General features: G+C 36.4%; 1 protein-coding gene across 1 annotated transcript in view; it reads right to left on the reverse strand.

Moving 5' to 3' along the window:
• Window positions 1–16,577, reverse strand: part of LOC123538831 (uncharacterized oxidoreductase YjmC-like) — a 19,443-nt gene extending 2,866 nt beyond the window's left edge. Inside the window, exons 1-8 of the mRNA XM_045323226.2 lie at window positions 16,239–16,577; window positions 13,895–14,002; window positions 13,596–13,676; window positions 13,200–13,261; window positions 12,503–12,655; window positions 11,555–11,681; window positions 9,793–9,905; window positions 8,694–8,789 (exon numbers count right to left, since the gene is read on the reverse strand). Of these exons, the coding sequence (XP_045179161.2) occupies window positions 8,694–8,789; window positions 9,793–9,905; window positions 11,555–11,681; window positions 12,503–12,655; window positions 13,200–13,261; window positions 13,596–13,676; window positions 13,895–14,002; window positions 16,239–16,404 (906 nt within the window). The 5' untranslated portion in view covers window positions 16,405–16,577. The remainder of the gene's footprint in view (window positions 1–8,693; window positions 8,790–9,792; window positions 9,906–11,554; window positions 11,682–12,502; window positions 12,656–13,199; window positions 13,262–13,595; window positions 13,677–13,894; window positions 14,003–16,238) is intronic.
• Between the last annotated feature and the right edge of the window lie 2,982 nt (window positions 16,578–19,559).

The following is a 19,559-nucleotide window of genomic DNA, read 5'->3' on the forward strand; positions in this document are numbered from 1 at the left end:
GCCTTCTACAGACTTTTTTTGCGGAATAAATCAATCCATAATACGTTCGATTTTTGCCTTCTACGTGCCATAACATTTTCAAAATAAGCCGTAATAGAAGCTTTTTTGTTATGCAATTGATAAAACGCAAATCTCTATTACTAACGATAAGATTCGTACTTAAGATGACAATCTACTGACACTAGATTGTTACAGTTGTAACGTGCACCGAGGAATAAATATGATATTATAGAATTTTCCTTCAGACTTCTTTGTCTTATGATTATTTGATTATGGACAAATGATTTTTAAATGATTATGTTGTTGAAATAATTATGTTTAATTAATGTAAATGAAGCATGCATCCCTCGCAAATGTATAAATAATTTTTCTCCAAGCTTTCTAGCTTTTGATTAGACCCTATATAGTATAAAGGATCAATGTAGGTTTCTGTCCTCTATGACTTATATCACAGGTTTCGGTCCCTATATAACACTAACAGACTATCTAAACTTCTACCTGTACCTTAACTATTTGTCTGCAAACCTCGTTTTCTGTCTACTATTATTGACACAACCTTCCTACGGCACAATGCACCAATAGAAACACGGTTGAGCCAATGTATAGTAGGTATAACGTTATGAGAATGCAGCCGAAACGTCCTCTTCGAAATTCAACACAACAATGAATTAATATTCAGTGATACTCACTTTATAACGACTATCCGTAGCGCCCTCTGGTGGTTACAACGACTGTCTGTAGCGCCCTCTAGTGTTTTATTCTGATAGGCTAATATCTTACCATTTCAAGTAATGAGCGTCTGTTATTCTTACGTTATATAGCGTCTAGCTATTTGAACCTGTATCACCAGAAATACAATGTATATACAAATTCTAACCTGACTTAAGTTACATGTTGTCATTTCTGATATAAATAAAACCAATATTTATAGGAATGATTATATATTTTGGCCACAAAACGTGAAACTACCCACCTGAATTGGATTGTCGTAATTTAGTACAAATGGCGTTGCAGAATTAAAGGGAAACAACTATGCAACTACCTAAGCTAATTATTATACTACTCCTGGACTGAACTACCGTAGTATATTCGTTACATTACCCATGCCTCCGAAGGTCATGCGTCCCGCATGGATAAAACAAAACACCTTTCAAAAACAAAATATTTTTATTACGTTTCTCGTAATAAAATATGCAAGCTTATTGCTTGTCGAAAGCACACAAAGAAATGTAAACACTTATTAAGACTGTCTTATACAGTATCAATACACACAGTTCTCTTATATTCTAGATGCTAAGTCTGTTATCTTATCTAAAAGGCTCTTCTTGTACTCGAACTTTGCTATTTCTAGATCTAGTTTACGTTTCTCAATCTCGAGTTTCTCTTTTTCTAAGTCATATTTTACACTGCAGCCTTCTTCGACTTTGTTACTATGTTGTACGGTTACACTATCATCTTGACCCCCATCCTTTTCTTTCTTTACTGAACTATCTTCTGTACCCTGGTTTTCTGGAAGTTCATTTCTATCTTCTCTGTCAGACAGCTCTATGTTGTCATTATCTGACAAGTCTCCGGACATTTCGTTCTGATCTACACTTTGTGTATTTACTACAGCTTTTTCTTCTGTCACTTTCATTACTTTTACAGGAGCAATAACTGGATTTGGATTCGTCCTCTTTCTGTATATCCTACCAACTCTTATGTCATTTACAAGTCTAGAATCTTTATTCTCGCCGGCCTTATCATTCTTTGCAGTGTTTTGACTTTGTTCCTGTTTCTCGCATGTTTCAACGTCTATTTCAATATCTGGGTCTTGATCCCAGTCGGAATTACTACTGCTGTCATCGTCTTGTTTATCCTCTGGCACAATGTTTCTGGAAACATTACATCTCTTATCCCCACTCTCTTGTTCAAGACCACTTTTATTGTCTTGCATATTCTTTGGCACAGTGTCTGTGAGAATATCACAACTCTTACCTCCACTTTCTTGTTCAATATTGCTACCTCCAGGAAAAGCATCACTGGTTGACCCATGTACTCTTTTCTTGTGTTTGTTCAGATAGGTTTCTTTCTTGAAGAACAATTTACACAGCACACAGCAGAAGCTTTTCTTCTTGCACAACAATAGGTGTTCTACAAACTTATCTTCATCTATCATGTGCTTGCATAAGGGACAAAGGGTTTCAATTTTCTTTCTTTTTGTCTGTTTTGTGTTTGCCATTCTGAAAGTAGAAAATACATATTCGTTTAAATAAGATGGTTTCTTAATTTTTCTACCAAATCTTGTTCTTGTGTCTACTTCTTCAATATCTGGCCCTGAAACAAATTCAGTGTTCAAGTTTTCAGTATTTTCGTTTCGGGCATTCGTCCCTTGAACTTCGTTTTCAATGTCTGGACCTGAAACAAATTCAAAATTCACATTTTCAGCATTTTGGCCATGCGTATTGGTCTCTTGAGCTTCTTTTTCGACCTCTGTCCCTTGCCCAGAAAGAATCTGATCTTTAATCTTTCGTATTCGGTTTACATGAATTACCTGTAATGAATTTCTGAAACCACAGTTTATTTTATACAAGACATCTGAAATTTTCTCTTTTACTAGAAAGGGACCTTTCCAATATGATGTAAATTTGGAAGAACATCCTACCTTTTTTACCGGAAAATACACTAGTACCTTGTCTCCAGGATTAAACCTATTGAAAGAGAGCTTAACATCATGAAACATTTTCTGTCTTCTGATTGAATTACCTGTATACTGTCGTACCAAATTATGAGCCATTTCTAGTTTTTCTTGAAGCTCCCAAACCCAGTGTGACCTAGGAATTGATTTCATAAAAGATGGCATTTCGAAAGCCAAATCTAGTGGTGTAGAAGTTTCTCTACCCAGCATAAGAAAGTTTGGAGACATACCTGTTGTTTCATTGTCTGTTGCTCGATAAGCCATCATCACATAAGGTAAATACTCATCCCAATCTCTGTGGTTATCTTTTACAAACATACTAAGCATAGTAGTTAAGGTTTTATTAAAAACTTCTACCATTCCATCTGACTGTGGGTGATAAGGTGTTGTTCTTGTCTTTTGAACTTGCAATAGTTCACACATTTCTTGAAAAAGCATACTTTCAAATTGCCTACCTTGATCAGAATGAATAATATTCGGTACTCCAAACCTAGCTACAATTTCTTCTACCATAATCTTAGCTACTGTTTTAGCCTCCATATTAGGCATTGCAAAAGCTTCTGTCCACTTTGTAAAATAGTCTGCTACTACTAAAATATACTTATTACAATTTTCTGTCTGAGGTAATTCACCTAAAATATCTACTGCTATTCTTTCCATCGGATAACCTGTTCTTACTACTTTCATTGGGGCTTTATTATTTGGTATCGGACCTTTGCGTTTTAAACACTGTTCACAGCTTGAAACATAATTTCTTACATCGTTTTGCAGACCTGGCCAATAGTAGCGCTGTCTAATTTTACTTAATGTTTTTCTTATGCCAAGATGCCCCGAAGCCTTTATATTATGTGAGAATCTCAATACTTCAAGTCTATAGTTAATTGGTACTATAGCTTGCAACCTGATGATATCAGTACCCAATACTTCCCACTTCCTTACTAATAACCCTTCATGTATACTTAATCTTGTCCATTGTGCCCATAATGATTTTAAATAGAAACTCTCAGAGCTTATATCTTTGTAATCTGGTTTGACATTTTCTGTTAGCCATTTTACTACAGTCTGTATATCTTTATCTTCCGTCTGTGCCTTTTGTAAGGTCATATCAGTATCTTCATCATCTTTATCCTTCGTGGTACGGAGTGCCAATACTTGGTGTTCTTTTCTTTCATTTATTGGATGTCCTGTTATTCCACACTGTTTGCATGGTATCCTACTCAAAGCATCGGCATTTCTATGCATTTTTCCGGGTCTGTGTTCTATTTTCATGTCATATGTGGCAAGAATTTCAAGCCATCTAGCAACTTGTCCTTCAGGATTTTTAAACTGCATAAGCCAACGAAGGGATCCATGATCTGTTCTTAACGTAAAAGGTTTACCATAAAGATAATGTCTGAAATATTTAACAAAATGGACAAGAGCTAACAACTCTTTCCTTGTCACACAGTATTTACGCTCAGACTTTGTAAGTGACCGACTTGCGTATGCAATTACTCGTTCATTTCCATCTATTTTCTGTGATAAGACTGCTCCTATCGCTATATTACTGCCGTCTGTGTCCAATATGAATGGCTGAGTAAAATCTGGATGTGCAAGTATAGGAGTTTCTGTCAATTTTTGTTTAAGGCAATTGAAGGCTTCTGTGCATTCCTCACTCCAGTTAAATTTCTGAGACTTCTCTGTTAACTTATGAAGTGGTTTTGCGATATCAGCGTGACCTGGAATAAACTTTCTGTAATAGCTACAGAGCCCTAGAAATGAACGAAGGTCATGTACATTTCTTGGTATAGGCCATGACTGTATACAACTAATCTTTTTCGGATCAGTCTTAATTCCTTCAGCAGAGACTATGTGCCCTAAAAATTCTACTTCTTTTGAAAATAAGGAGCACTTTCTGGCTTTCAATTTAAGGTCTGCTTCCTCTAACCTTTTGAATACAGATTCTAAATTATCAAGCATATTCTGAAAGGTTTTGCCAACTACAATTATGTCATCGAGATAAATCAAGCATATATCCCATTGTAATCCAGCCAATATTGTTTCCATGAGCCTCTGAAACGTCGCAGGGGCATTACATAGCCCAAAAGGCATTACATGAAACTCAAATAAACCTTGTCTTGTCATGAATGCTGTTTTCCTTTTATCCTCTGGATCAAGTTCAATCTGCCAATAGCCTGAACTCAAATCAAGGCAAGAAAACCATTTTGCTCCAGACAACTGATCTAACGATTCGTCAATCCTTGGAATCGGGTATGCATCCTTCATTGTGACGTCATTTAGTTTTCTGTAATCGATACAAAATCGACGTGTCCCATCCTTCTTTTGCACTAATACAACTCCACTAGCCCATGGACTTGAAGATCTTTGTATAATTCCTTTTTCTAACATGTCAGTTATATGAGTTTTTACTTCTGTATTCATGTGCTCAGGAAGTCTTCGTAGCGACTGCTTGATTGGACGGGCATCTCCTGTTGGAATTTTATGGCGCACTATACCTGTGCGTCCTAGATCTGAATCTGTTTCGGAGAATATATGGGAATATTTAGTAAGTAACTTTAAAATTTCTTTGCTTTGCTTTTTATCAAGGCCATTTGAGGCTCTTTCATAGAGATCATGCATGTGGGCTGGCAACTTTATACAACCTTTAGCTTTAGAAGGTTTTATAGTATTTATATTCACAACTGGACTCATCGAAGCTACGTGAGTACCTGCATACATTACACGAGGTTCCTCAGACAAGTTCATAACTCTAATAGGTATTTTATTTTCTGCTTTGACAAGTGATCTAGCTATCAGACCATTGTTCTCCAAAAATGGGCGTTTCAAAGGTTCTATTAAATATAAATCTTTATCAGGTTTTAATGTTCCATGAACTTTCCCCTCAATAAGTATTTCTGAATTGCCAGGAATTTCGGTTCGTTCTACAACAACAACTCTATAACAACCAATTGGTCCTGAACAATTCAACTGATATCGCTCACCATTCAATATCAAAACCTCTCCTTTTATATCGATGCTAGCATTTTGTGATTTCAGAAAATCAAGCCCTAAAATTGCTTCTCCTTCTATCTCAGAACAATAACATCAATCGAATATGTATGGCCTTTAATATCAATGTTAACTTTCGTGCGTCCCCTAATATCGAGAGAAGTGCCTGCAGCCGTAATAATATCAGATTTGTATGACTCTAAATTTGTTGGAGCACCTATCCTATCCATAAATTTACTTGAAACAATACTCAAGGTAGCCCCTGTATCTATCAAGCATGTAGCATCAAAACCATTGATTTTAACTTCAATAAACAAACCAGATCCATTATTACTAGTATTATTTGCATAATGTTTACCTTGACTATTTCGAGAAGGGGTCTGGGTCTGTCTTTTTGGGCACTGATATTTAAAGTGACCTATTTCTCCACACTCATGACATTTGTAACCTACACCAGTTTTATTTGATGTCTTATCATTATGAATATTTGAATTAGGATAACCTGAATTTGTATATGTTTTACTTGCATTATTTTTTTGTTGTGACCTAAAATTTTGACCTGTATGCGGGAGGTTAGATCCTTTGTTTTGTTGCAATATTTTTTTTAATTCATACATTGATTTCTGTAATTGTTCAACATCATGTTTTAACTTGGCATGTGAACTGTCTGTTTGACCGACAGCACGCATGAAGTTTTGTCCATCAACTATTTTCCTTTCAGCCCTGTTAAAAGCTTCCAACTCTACCGCATGTCTAACGGCATCATTGAGACTTACTGGTCGAGCCTGTTTTATTCTAAGTCTCATATCTGAATTGTTTAGGGAATCGATAAACTGTTCTTTGGCTAATGTCTCCTTAACATCGTTTGGAGCTGATGGATAAGCTAAGTTTGTTAACCTTCTAATATCCTGACCCATCTCTGATAAAGATTCTGTAGCCCTTTGTCTTCTGTCTCTGAGCTGTGTCCTGTATAATTCAGTTTGATTAGGCGGTGCGAAACGCTCTTCCAAAGCTATAATTAGGTCCTTGTAGCTACGTCTACATCCGCCGAGGTTTCCAAACACGCCCTGGGCTTGTCCACGTAACGAAACAGCCAAATAAAGCCCTTTCTGTTCCTCTGTCCATTTATTAATCTCACAGCATGCTTCGAAATGAGCTTTATAATCGAGCCATGAACCTGTTCCATCAAAAGTTGCAGGTTTCATGTAAAACTTTGGTTCAATAACCCTGTTTGAACTTTGTTGTTTTTCAACGGTTGGCTCTTGACTGGGTTTCTGTAACTGGTCTTTTGAATTTTGTAAGTCTCCGTCCTCCTTATGCTGGATGCCTAAATTTAAGCCTTGAGACTTTGTTCTTTTTGTTACGAATTTATCCCAAGAATTATTTTGGTCATCATTATTTTCTGTATCTGCATGGGTAACCAAAGGTTCAGTACTTCGTCCCATACTTTTATGCCAAGTAATGGTGTCTGTGTCCCTTGAGTTACAGATGGCCTTTCAGTCTTGACAGAATTTATATCCGTTACCGTGGCCCTGTTTTGGTCATTAGATACCACAGGCTTCCTTTCATAGAGCACTGTGTTAGTTATGTTCGGGGTACTATGCTCCTGACTAAATGTCTCGTAACCATCAAGTTTGTCAAAAAATTCTGTTGAATTCAGAGGGGTCTTGGAGATATGTAACTTATTTTCTAGTATCTGTTTTCCTAGAGTTTGTATCTCTAACTGTACCCGCAAGCTTTCATTTTCCATTTCAAGTAGCCTAAGCTTACTCATTATAGTCTCGTGTCCCTCGTCACTTTGATTATCCATGTTTAAAACTCAAAATATTCAAATGTCTATTGCAGGGATGCGTCCTTAATTATATGTCTATGCGACTATGGTTTGTGTGCCTTGATCTAAACTAAGTACCTATCTATTCCTATCTAGATATCATCCCACCGCTGCCACCAATTTTCTGTAACGTGCACCGAGAATAGATATGATATTATAGAATTTTCCTTCAGACTTCTTTGTCTTATGATTATTTGATTATGGACAAATGATTTTTAAATGATTATGTTGTTGAAATAATTATGTTTAATTAATGTAAATGAAGCATGCATCCCTCGCAAATGTATAAATAATTTTTCTCCAAGCTTTCTAGCTTTTGATTAGACCCTATATAGTATAAAGGATCAATGTAGGTTTCTGTCCTCTATGACTTATATCACAGGTTTCGGTCCCTATATAACACTAACAGACTATCTAAACTTCTACCTGTACCTTAACTATTTGTCTGCAAACCTCGTTTTCTGTCTACTATTATTGACACAACCTTCCTACGGCACAATGCACCAATAGAAAACACGGTTGAGCCAATGTATAGTAGGTATAACGTTATGAGAATGCAGCCGAAACGTCCTCTTCGAAATTCAACACAACAATGAATTAATATTCAGTGATACTCACTTTATAACGACTATCCGTAGCGCCCTCTGGTGGTTACAACGACTGTCTGTAGCGCCCTCTAGTGTTTTATTCTGATAGGCTAATATCTTACCATTTCAAGTAATGAGCGTCTGTTATTCTTACGTTATATAGCGTCTAGCTATTTGAACCTGTATCACCAGAAATACAATGTATATACAAATTCTAACCTGACTTAAGTTACATGTTGTCATTTCTGATATAAATAAAACCAATATTTATAGGAATGATTATATATTTTGGCCACAAAACGTGAAACTACCCACCTGAATTGGATTGTCGTAATTTAGTACAAATGGCGTTGCAGAATTAAAGGGAAACAACTATGCAACTACCTAAGCTAATTATTATACTACTCCTGGACTGAACTACCGTAGTATATTCGTTACACAGTAAGCACTTCCTTCGTGTTTACTTCAAGAAAACATATCATTTACGTATATTAAACAAATAACTTCTACACATTTAATGGTAGAAATGTTTTATCGGCAAACTGAGAAAAAGACATAACGAAATCAGTCTGGACCTTTTAATAACTAAATTAACTATAAGTTAACATACTGGGTCGAGATTTCTGCAAAAATTCATCAGATCACTCAGTCTGTCCTGAAAACCATCTTCGAACATTTCCGGATTGAGAGCAACAAAACAGTGGCTCTGAAAGTACGGTACCAGTTTTAAAATGACAAATATACGCCGGAATAAAATGACAGTATAAGCATGCTGAAGCAACGCTGAAAAAAATAGCGAAAAAATAGCGATTATTACTAAGAGATATGTCACCACATTCGACGAGCAATTAATAAGAAAGGAATATCACCGCATTAGCCGGTCAGTGAAAAAGAGAAACGTTGTCACATGAGACGTACAATAAAAAGGAAATGTCACTGCATGCGACGATCAATTAAGAAGAGAAATATTACCACACGAGACGAACAATAAATAAGAACATTGCTACCGCACGATGCAATCATATATATATACAAGAGCAGCGTTATCAAATGAGAAATCTATTAGTAAGAGAAATGTCACTGCATGCGCAGGGCACTTTATAAGAGAAATGTTATCACATATGACAATCAATAAGAGAAATGTCACTGCATGCGCAGGGCACTTTATAAGAGAAATGTTATCACATATGACAATCAATAAGAGAAATGTCACTGCATGCGCAGGGCACTTTATAAGAGAAATGTTATCACATATGACAATCAATAAGAGAAATGTCACTGCATGCGACGAACACTCTATAAGAGAAACGTTAGGACGACTATATTAGAGAAATGTTATCACATGCGACGCATACTTTATAAGAGAAATGTTACCATATGTGATGATGAAGAAGTGAAATGTCACTGCAAGCGACGAATATTTAATAAGTGATTAATTGGGTTCATTTCCAGACAACAGTGAATTAATTATCCAATGAAGCTTGAAGATTTCCCAAGATGGTGATCAGAAACAAAGTGGTCTGCTGACCGACATAACCAAAACAATGTACCTCTTAGGTCTTCCTCTCCGGAAGCATAACAAAAAGATTAACTATTGCAGTAGACACCATAAAAATAAATAGAAATAAAATCCTTTACGGTATCTCACACTTTATCAAAGAAGTATTGATACGGCATTAGGCAAAAACAGACATGTAAGGTATATTTACCATACTGCAAGATTCGTGGATACCTTGTGCCATCTTATAACCACACACAGAATCACTCAGCATAGAGCAAAACATTTCTACCATCACAGCCAAGCCGTACCCTTTGTATCCTGCTGTAAATGTGACACTGAAATTATATTTTCATAATATATCTAAATCTTACAAAAGCTGTCGATATTTCACTAATTCTACATAGGATTCATACAAAAAATCTAAATACTAATGTATATATATTTTCAATAAGAGTCCTACTTCCGGCTAACGAAAATTAAATGTAACAACAAATTGTGTAAAAGAACACAAGTCTCCTTTCAAAACTACGATACTGCTAAAGCCTAAGACAATTCTTTGTTTCCGGTAACATGCAAAAAAATTAGGGTAGATACGTCGGATTTATATATGTATATATATATATATATATATTTTATTAAGTGAGACTTTTCGGATTTTTTTTGTGTGTGTGTGTGAAAAATGAATACAAATAAGGGGGTTATGCCTTTTGATTCATAACATCACTGACCATGTTTAAAGCATAAAAAGTGCAACTTTGCAACTTTTTGTTAAAAAATTGAAACAAATATTTTCCAAGGCCATAAAAAAACATTTAGGATGGAGTCAAAAATTTATGGTAGGTCGGGATACCGGAAACAAACAACTTTTTAAAAGTCTATTTTATGCTAAAAGAAATGCCCCATGATCAAAGACCATTTAATACCTAGCCGACAATTGAACATATTAAAAGAAAGGTCATATGTAACTTGACAGAACCGTCTTGCCATAGGCTTACTAATACGAAGATCCGTTATCTCCATTCAAAATTTCAATATAAGTTTAAGCGCTTGCAATCGCTAATTTCAGGAGTTGCTCGATACTGTACTTTTTTTTAAGGAATCATATGACATTTTTCATGTCAACGTCATGTGATGAAATTAGAGGTTATTATCCTTATGGTGATATTGGCATACTAGGTGAGGTATTGGGTGTAGAATGCCAATATCGCCTTAAGGCACACCAGCTCTGTTAAATAACATTTTTATTGCATATGTTCCACTATGCTGTTAAAGTGAAAACGACATTAAAATAATTTTATGTTGCATGTAGCGTTTCGAATGTTTTCTGATGACGCTGAGTAAGACGTCATTTCCTTTCAAACTTTGTTTTACATTCATGCATTTTAGTGCCGTATTTTTTTGTGTGTCAGCCTTATTCAACCACCATAGAAGAAGAAGCTAGCGAAATTATGTATTCATACCATGTATTCTTTTGTAGGATAAATGTAAGTTTGTACATATTTGACATTCTGCCAGTGGAAGTATATAATAAAATATATTGATGTTTTGAACAGCCGGAAGTGTGCCTGATATAGATTTTTGGTACGAACGCAAATATCGGCCTCACGCTGCTCATATACGTTTTAATTAAATGCAAATTTGTTACTATATTTATTAACATATGCAATAACAACTTATACCCCGTTGAATGTTCAGTTCATTTACCCACTAAAAAGAAACAATTGATTTACAACTTCATATTTCCATTGTGTTCTCTGTGCAGTCAAATTATAACGTGAACCTGACTTACATGAAAAGAAAACAAATAAATCCACGTTAAAATCTGAAAGATACTTCAGAAGTTCCTGCGAATCATGACACGACTTGGCTTTATAAAATTATGATATATTTTTATTATAAAATTTGAGATTATCTATACAAATTATAGTGCAAACTTTCTTTAAAAAGTGTATATATACATATATACCTACATGTGTTTTCTCTCCCGCCAAGAGGGAGTATCCCATACATTTCAGCGGGATCCACGGTGTCTTTACCATCTTTGTCAACAGCCCAACCTTCCGGTATAGGTTTTCCTTTCATCTGCGCGAGAGCAATCTGATACGAAGAAACATTATCAAACTCAGTGTCCGTCTGTTGCATTGACAATATTAACCTTTAGCCTGCTGGCTGCAAGTGATTCTGCTGCTGTGCAGACCAAGATCAGCATGCACTGGTCACTATTCAGTCAGTAAATTTCCCGTGAAACACCCCTTTGAATAATGAGTGACACTGCCAAAATTGAATGATGGACCAGTCCATTTTAGAAATTTAGCAGGGTAAAGGTTAAAATGTGTGTATGAATCTAAGACTATAGATATAAAGATAATACATATAAAATTGTATGTCTATTTTTTTGCTATATATCTTTTCATGAAACGCATAACAGAACCTTGCAAAAATTCCGACTTGGAAGTAACAAATACCAGAGTATGAACGTATATGAGATTTGTTAATAAATGTACATCTATATATGAGCCGCGCCATGAGAAAACCAACATAGTGCGTTTGCGACCAGCATGGATCCAGACCAGCCTGCGCATCTGCGCAGTCTGGTCAGGATCCATGCTGTTCGCGTTTAAAGCCTATTGCAAATAAAGAAACCGTTAACGAACAACATGGATCCTGACCAGACTGCGCGGATGCGCAGGCTGGGTTGTATACATGCTGGTCGCAAAGCCACTGTGTTGGTTTTCCCATGGCACGGCTCATATGATCTTGACACCATTTAAATGGAACTCTGTTCTACGGGGAAGCTTTTACGGCCACCACAACATTTGATGTTGTGATAGATAATAAAATTAATTAGGATATTTAATAAACGGTTTGACTGGGTATGTTCACGAGCGATAATGAAAACCAAAATACTGTACTCTTACTTTTCCAAATGCTACCGTAGTAGTCGCCATGTCTAGAACAAAACAATCCCCGTCGTTCCCCGGTGCTGCAACACAGATAGGATTGGTACCAAGCGCATTTTGTCTCGCTCGGGATGGTGCCATGCTACTTCCGGTGTTCGTAAATGCCATTCCCTTCGAAAGTAATATATTTTTGCAATAATTTGGTGTACACAGAAATCAGAAAAAAAAGCGAAGATATCTAGTATTATTATTCGGATACAGCAATAAGATAAGAATAGGCATACTTACCAGTTATCTCTTTGTGTTGAAATGATTTATTACCTTTTGATATATTTTCTGTTGATGTTTGATTAATATGTTCGGTATGGACTGTGGTACTTTTAAGACTAAAACTCCACGGATGATGAATGAAAATCGTAGAATAATTTTGTATAGAGAAAGAATGTTGCTAAGCACCGCTGCACAATTTTTGTGCTTTGACGTTCGGACATATTCTTCTGTAAATGTATTAAAAAATAACATGGGATTATAGCCTAATATATTATTGTGTATTTTGCTATCCTTGCACTAGCAGGATAATCTGCCGTTTTATTTTTATTTTTTTACACTCGCGTAATGACCATCTATTTCTTTTGTAATAAATGAAATCTGTATGGCTGATTAAGTAAAAAATAAAATGACATATTTAGTATGTTTCCTGGTATATGTTACTTACAACCAAACCATGATTTACTGCACGAAGGCCATACCAAGCAGCCATGCCAAAATGATTTGACTCTGAAAAATAAAGAAAACATCATCTCCCACGGGCCAGGTTTGAAAAAGAGAAAAGAAAAACTATCCCCCGCATAAAAAAGAAAAAAAAAGGGAAAAAAAAAAGAAAAACAAAAGATTATCGGTGAAGATCAGAAGAATAAGTTCAATATCCGCGGAATACACTGATGTTTCTATATGGATAATTTTGTTTTAGAATTTTGTGATTCCAATATAACGCACCAATATGAGAGAAGTAAGTAATAGCAGGACCTAAAAAATAATAGAAAAATCAACAACAAACAGTTGTGGTTTGATTTTTAAAATATTCGTTTCTATGTAAGCTGAAACACCAAACCTCTTGCAGAAACCCATCCAATGCCTGTACTTTTTGCCTCCTCGATTGCAAGATCCATGCAAAACCTTCCAACAACAGGGCCTGCAATAATCAACATTCAATACATGAGCCATAAAGTTAAAACTGTTTCCCAAATATGTCACGAGGTCTAAAAGCACTAAATGTAATAGTGCGTATGTGTTGAATTTTGCTTATAAACAAAACATTAAATAAATGTCCAATACAACATAAAAATTTGTCTGTCGCAATGTCACAATAGTTTAAAATGCATGCAAACTGTTTCATATAAAATTATTTACCTAGTAAATTATTCCCATCTACCAGTGCTGTTGACGCCGACTGCTTGACAATTTCTGGAATACCTGCCACTGCTGTTACTTTATTTCTCACATCGTTTAAGTACACATCTGTAGTAATACAGTGTACTGTTTTAAATCAAATGATTTCATATTTGTCTTGACATTTTTCAGAGGATGGGTGGTCGTATTTTTCGAGACCGAAACCATAGGACCAATATGACAGGACAAATGACAAGGCCATTAAGATATCACTTGATTAATACAAATTTTATTACCGGTCTCCGTGATTGCACATAAAAATAAATCAAAATGTTTGAGTCAAGTATTGGCCCAGTTTTCTCGCATCAGTCTTGCTGTTTTTTTTTTATATTGGTCCTTATTTTTCGTATTAGCTCTGATTTTCTCATATTGGCCCAGCTGAGTTTGGTATTGGCTCAGTCTGATCCATATGGTACGCACATCCATATCGTACGCACATCCATATCGTACGAACATCCATATGGTATCTGCTGTTGTGTCCAATATTGCATAGCTGAGAAAAATTTAAATAATAGAGCCGATACGTTGTTTCTTATGCTGTTATTCCTATATAAAATGTCATGGACTCTTGCACCGGAGTAAAACAGGGAGTCATGATGCTAGTGATGAATCTTTAATTGTAAGTGATCTAGAATAGACACGTTACTTTGCGGTTTCAACATACCATGTTAATAAAACCATATCTAAATGCATTAGCACAAAGTTTACATATTTCCTTTTTAATCTTAACGTAGCAAAACTTACCGAAGTATTTGTTGTCATGGGTATTATCCCTTTCGCACACATGCTTAATCTTTGGAATTAAGCTGTCATTCCCCTTCGCACACATAACATTCATTAACTGTGGCAACATATCGCATTTTTGTACCATGGCTATAATGCCTGGTCCCAAACAGTCCATACCCTTGTACCATGGCTATACTGCTCCTTCCCAAACATTCCATATCTTTGTACCATGGCTACAATGTCTCTTTCCACATATTCCACACATTTTTTCCATGGCTATTATGCATCTTCCCACACATTCCATATCTTTTTCCATGGCTAAAATGCCACTTCCCAAACATTCCCTGTCTTTGCACCATGGCTATAATGCCTCTTCTCACACATTCCATACCTTTGTACCATGGCTGTTATGCCTCTTCCCACACATTCCATATCTTTGTACCATGGCTGTTATGCCTCTTCCCACACATTCCATATCTTTGTACCATGGCTGTTATGCCTCTTCCCACACATTCCATATCTTTGTACCATGGCTGTTATGCCTCTTCCCACACATTCCATACCTTTGTACCATGGCTGTTATGCCTCTTCCCACACATTCAATATCTTTGTACCATGGCTGTTATGCCTCTTCCCACACATTCCATACCTTTGTACCATGGCTGTTATGCCTCTTCCCACACATTCCATATCTTTGTACCATGGCTGTTATGCCTCTTCCCACACATTCCATACCTTTGTACCATGGCTGTTATGCCTCTTCCCACACATTCCATATCTTTGTACTATGACTATAATACCTCTTTCCCACACATTCCACATCTTTGCACTATGGCTATAATGCCTCTTCCCACACATTCCACATCTTTTTCCATGGCTAAAATGCCACTTCCCAAACATTCCCTGTCTTTGCACTATGGCTATAATGCCTCTTCTCACACATTCCATACCTTTGTACCATGGCTGTTATGCCTCTTCCCACACATTCCATATCTTTGTACTATGACTATAATACCTCTTTCCCACACATTCCACTCCTTTGCACCATGGCTATAATGCCTCTTCCCACACAATCCACATCTTTGCACCATGGCTATAATGCCTCCTCCCACACAATCCACATCTTTGCACCATGGCTATAATGCCACTTACCACACATTCCATACCTTTGCACCACGGCTATAATGCCACTTCCCACACAATCCACATCTTTGCACCATGGCTATAATGCCACTTCCCACACAATCCACATCTTTGCACCATGGCTATAATGCCACTTCCCACACATTCCATACCTTTGTACCACGGCTATAATGCCTCTTCCTACACATTCCATACCTTTGTGCCATTTCTATAATCCTCTTTCCACACATTCCATATCTTTGTACAATGGCTATTATCCTCTTTCCACAGATTCCATATTTTTTATTATGGTTATAATGCCTCTTCCCGCACGTTTTATTTCTTTGTACCATGGCTATAATGCCCTAGGAAAATTTACTACCAATTCTTTGAATTTTGCATGGCTACAGTGGCTCTTTAAGACTTTCTACCTGTCGTGATAACCCTAAAAACTTACCGATGTTTTTGATACCATGGCTATAATGCCCTCTGTAATCTGCAGATACTAACACATCCGCTAGAACACTGCTATGCTCGGCCTGTATACCAATGGCTTCACAACAATTCTTGATGAACTCATCGACTTCTTTCTTGGCAACTATATGTCCCTCAGATGACATCATCTTCTGAAGTTTATACGCTTTTAAATTTTTCTCAACTGTACAATTTATTTCACATGAAATTGGTATACATTTTTGGTATGTCCGTAAGGGTCATGTTTCAACATAAATTAAATCATAATCATGTACATGCGGTGTCCAATAGGACCACCGCCGCTTATGAAAAGATCGGAAAAGCAAAAGCCGGAAAAGGTGATATCGCAGTGGTGAAAGTCAAAACCTTGATGACGTAAGATCACTTAAATAACCTCAAAAACAAAGAAACTTCGACAAATCTTGGAGAAAAGTCGAATTTACTCTTTTTCACGGTTTCTTCATAATCTTAGCCTCGACTTTTCGCAATCTAGCTTCGACTATTCACCATCGTAACCTCGACTTTTCATCCTCGTTGCTGCGAGTTTTTTTTCTATTTGGGGCATGACGATTCAAACTGATGGTTGAAGGTTCGATTCCACTGGAAGCCAACGTGGCAGGTTGATGAGTCATCTGATAGTTAATTAAGAAATGATAAGTTCCCAAGTGTGGTTTATCGTAGAATAACCCGTGTTTTGAGTTCTTATGCGTAAGAATATATCACGAAGACCGTGAGCCTGAGTGATATATTTTTTCGCATAAGAACGAAAAACTCGGGTTATTCTATGATAAATCACACTTGGGAACTTGTTTATTTCGATTCTAACACGACATACTGGTATCAACAGTGTTAGAAAAAAATGGTAATTACTTTTTACGACCATGCTACGCACCTGGATCGGATGACGTCATTGCACGCGAGTGGTTTATTGCAGAATAACCCGAGATCGATTTTGCTCTACATGTATGTAGGTTATTTGTTAGAAAGAATGATAACCTACCCGCCTTAAAGCAAATGTTGGATGACGTTTTCCATAGCAGTTACATTAAAAAACAACATTTGTATAGATATAACGCCCTATATTTATTTGCTGCGTGTGGTGTGGTATGGTGTGATGTGGTGTTGCGGCGTGTCGTGATGCGTACACATGTGTGTGCGTGCGCGCGCGCGTTTGTGATATATAACTATTACCATCTTGTTTGTTATAATCATGATAATAGTACGGGTACCTTGCATTTTGAACATATTACGGATGCATTAAATACCTGAACTATTCAATCAATTAGCTATTTTTATCATTAGTCCGTATCCTCGATTCAAATTGTGAGAATCACTAACACAAATTAAAAGTCATAACACATAAAGCCACTGTATTATTATTATGATCAAGAAATAACATATGTTCCATACCATTTATTACATAAAACGGTAGGCTATATGATACATAAAGCAATAGCAATTATTTATGAAACATATTATATAATCAAACAGAAAAAACATACTATCATGACAATAAATACCCGTACTTCGCCACCACAAACTGTGACAATGAGTATGTTAAAACATTTGAACATAGACACTTTAGATAAGACAAGTCGGCTTTTATCAGTTATATACTAGTATATGTTAACATATATATATTTCTATACGTCAATGACCTTTGCATACACAGTAGTCCCTATATATGTCACTAAGAAATTTGCTTTGACAACATCTTTCGAATTTTAGTACATTTCGTGGCCTCAACGCGAAACTAGTCTATCTGCTTCTATTTCTATATACACATAGACTAGTTTCGCGTTGAGGCCACGATTTGTGGTCGGCAAAATTAAATTTGCGCACGTATTGAACTAACCTCAATACGTGCGTACATTTAATAGAGGCGATTTAATGTTGGCGGTACAGTTGGCGGTAAATTTGTACCAAACATTACTGAAAACGTTTTGTAATTAAAAGAAACTAAAAAACAACATTTTGACGACGGGCGTGCCAACAGTGTTACATATAAGCCTACTTTTGAACTTTTTAATAATTTTAATGCCCAGTTACATCCAGAAACGTAGTACCTGTCACTTCATAAAAAATAATTTCCATTGTGTAAATACGATTTGTCTTTGAAAAAACATTAGTAAATTAAATCAATAATAGTACGAGGATTGTTCAAATATCGCTCGCTAAACATTGCCTACTCGTGTATACTAATACAAAAATGGTTGGTAGAAGGTAAGCGTACGCCGTTGAAATACGGTCCTATATTAAGAATCATTGTATTCTTGGCATAGGATGTAAAGACATTTTTGATGAAATATGTTCTGTTTATGGGCATAATGTAATGACTTTTTCGACAGTTATTCGTTGGTTTAAGAAATTCAAATGTGGGTTAGTTTCAACAGAAGATGCACCACATGGCCGCCGGCCGAAAACAGCAACGTCTGCAAAGATAGTTGCTAAAGTGAAAGAAATAGTTGCTACTGATGCAAGATACACCGTTAGGCAAATAGCTAGTATGGTTGGCATCTCATTAGGAGCAGCTCATACAATTCTGAAACGTTATTTGAAAATGAGAAAGATCTGTGCTAGATGGATTCCCCATCTGTTGACAGATAAGCAGAAAAAGGCACGCGTGCAATGCGCAAAATTATTGCTTAAACAGTGTCCAAATTACAATGCACGGTCTTTCGCAAATGTCGTCACTGGTGACGAGACATGGGTTCACTTTTTTGAGCCCAAACGAAAGATTCAGAACAAAATATGGACAACAAAGTCTGGCAAAAGACCATGCATTGCAAAGCGGACCATGAGTGTCAAGAAGGTAAGGTATGCCATATTCTTCACAACTCAGGGTCCTGCCATTCAGGTTGCTGTACCTAAAGGCAAATCCGTAAATGCGAAGTTTTACAAGACTAAAGTTTTTCGAAAACTGAAGAAATATTTCAAAAATCGACCCGCAACTGGTTTGGCCAATGTCAGATTGCTACATGACAATGCGTCATCGCACAAGGCGTCTATTGTACAAGACTTTCTGAAGCAGGAAAAGGTTGTTGTGCTCCCTCACCCTACTTATTCGCCTGACCTTGTCCCTTGTGACTTCTTTTGGTTCCCAAGGCTCAAAAAATACCTTTCTGGTCAAAGATTTGTGCAGCGCAAATACCTCGGTTCTGCAGTATTCCAGTGTCTTCATAGTATACCTAGAAAAGACTATGAAAATGCCTTCAAGGATTGGATTAGAAGACTGAAACTTTGCATATCTGTTGGAGGTGACTACTTCGAGGTGACCAAATAAAATTTTCATTGAAATCTATCA

Source organism: Mercenaria mercenaria, chromosome 18 (assembly GCF_021730395.1).
Source record: "Mercenaria mercenaria strain notata chromosome 18, MADL_Memer_1, whole genome shotgun sequence".
Lineage (NCBI taxonomy): Eukaryota > Metazoa > Mollusca > Bivalvia > Venerida > Veneridae > Mercenaria > Mercenaria mercenaria.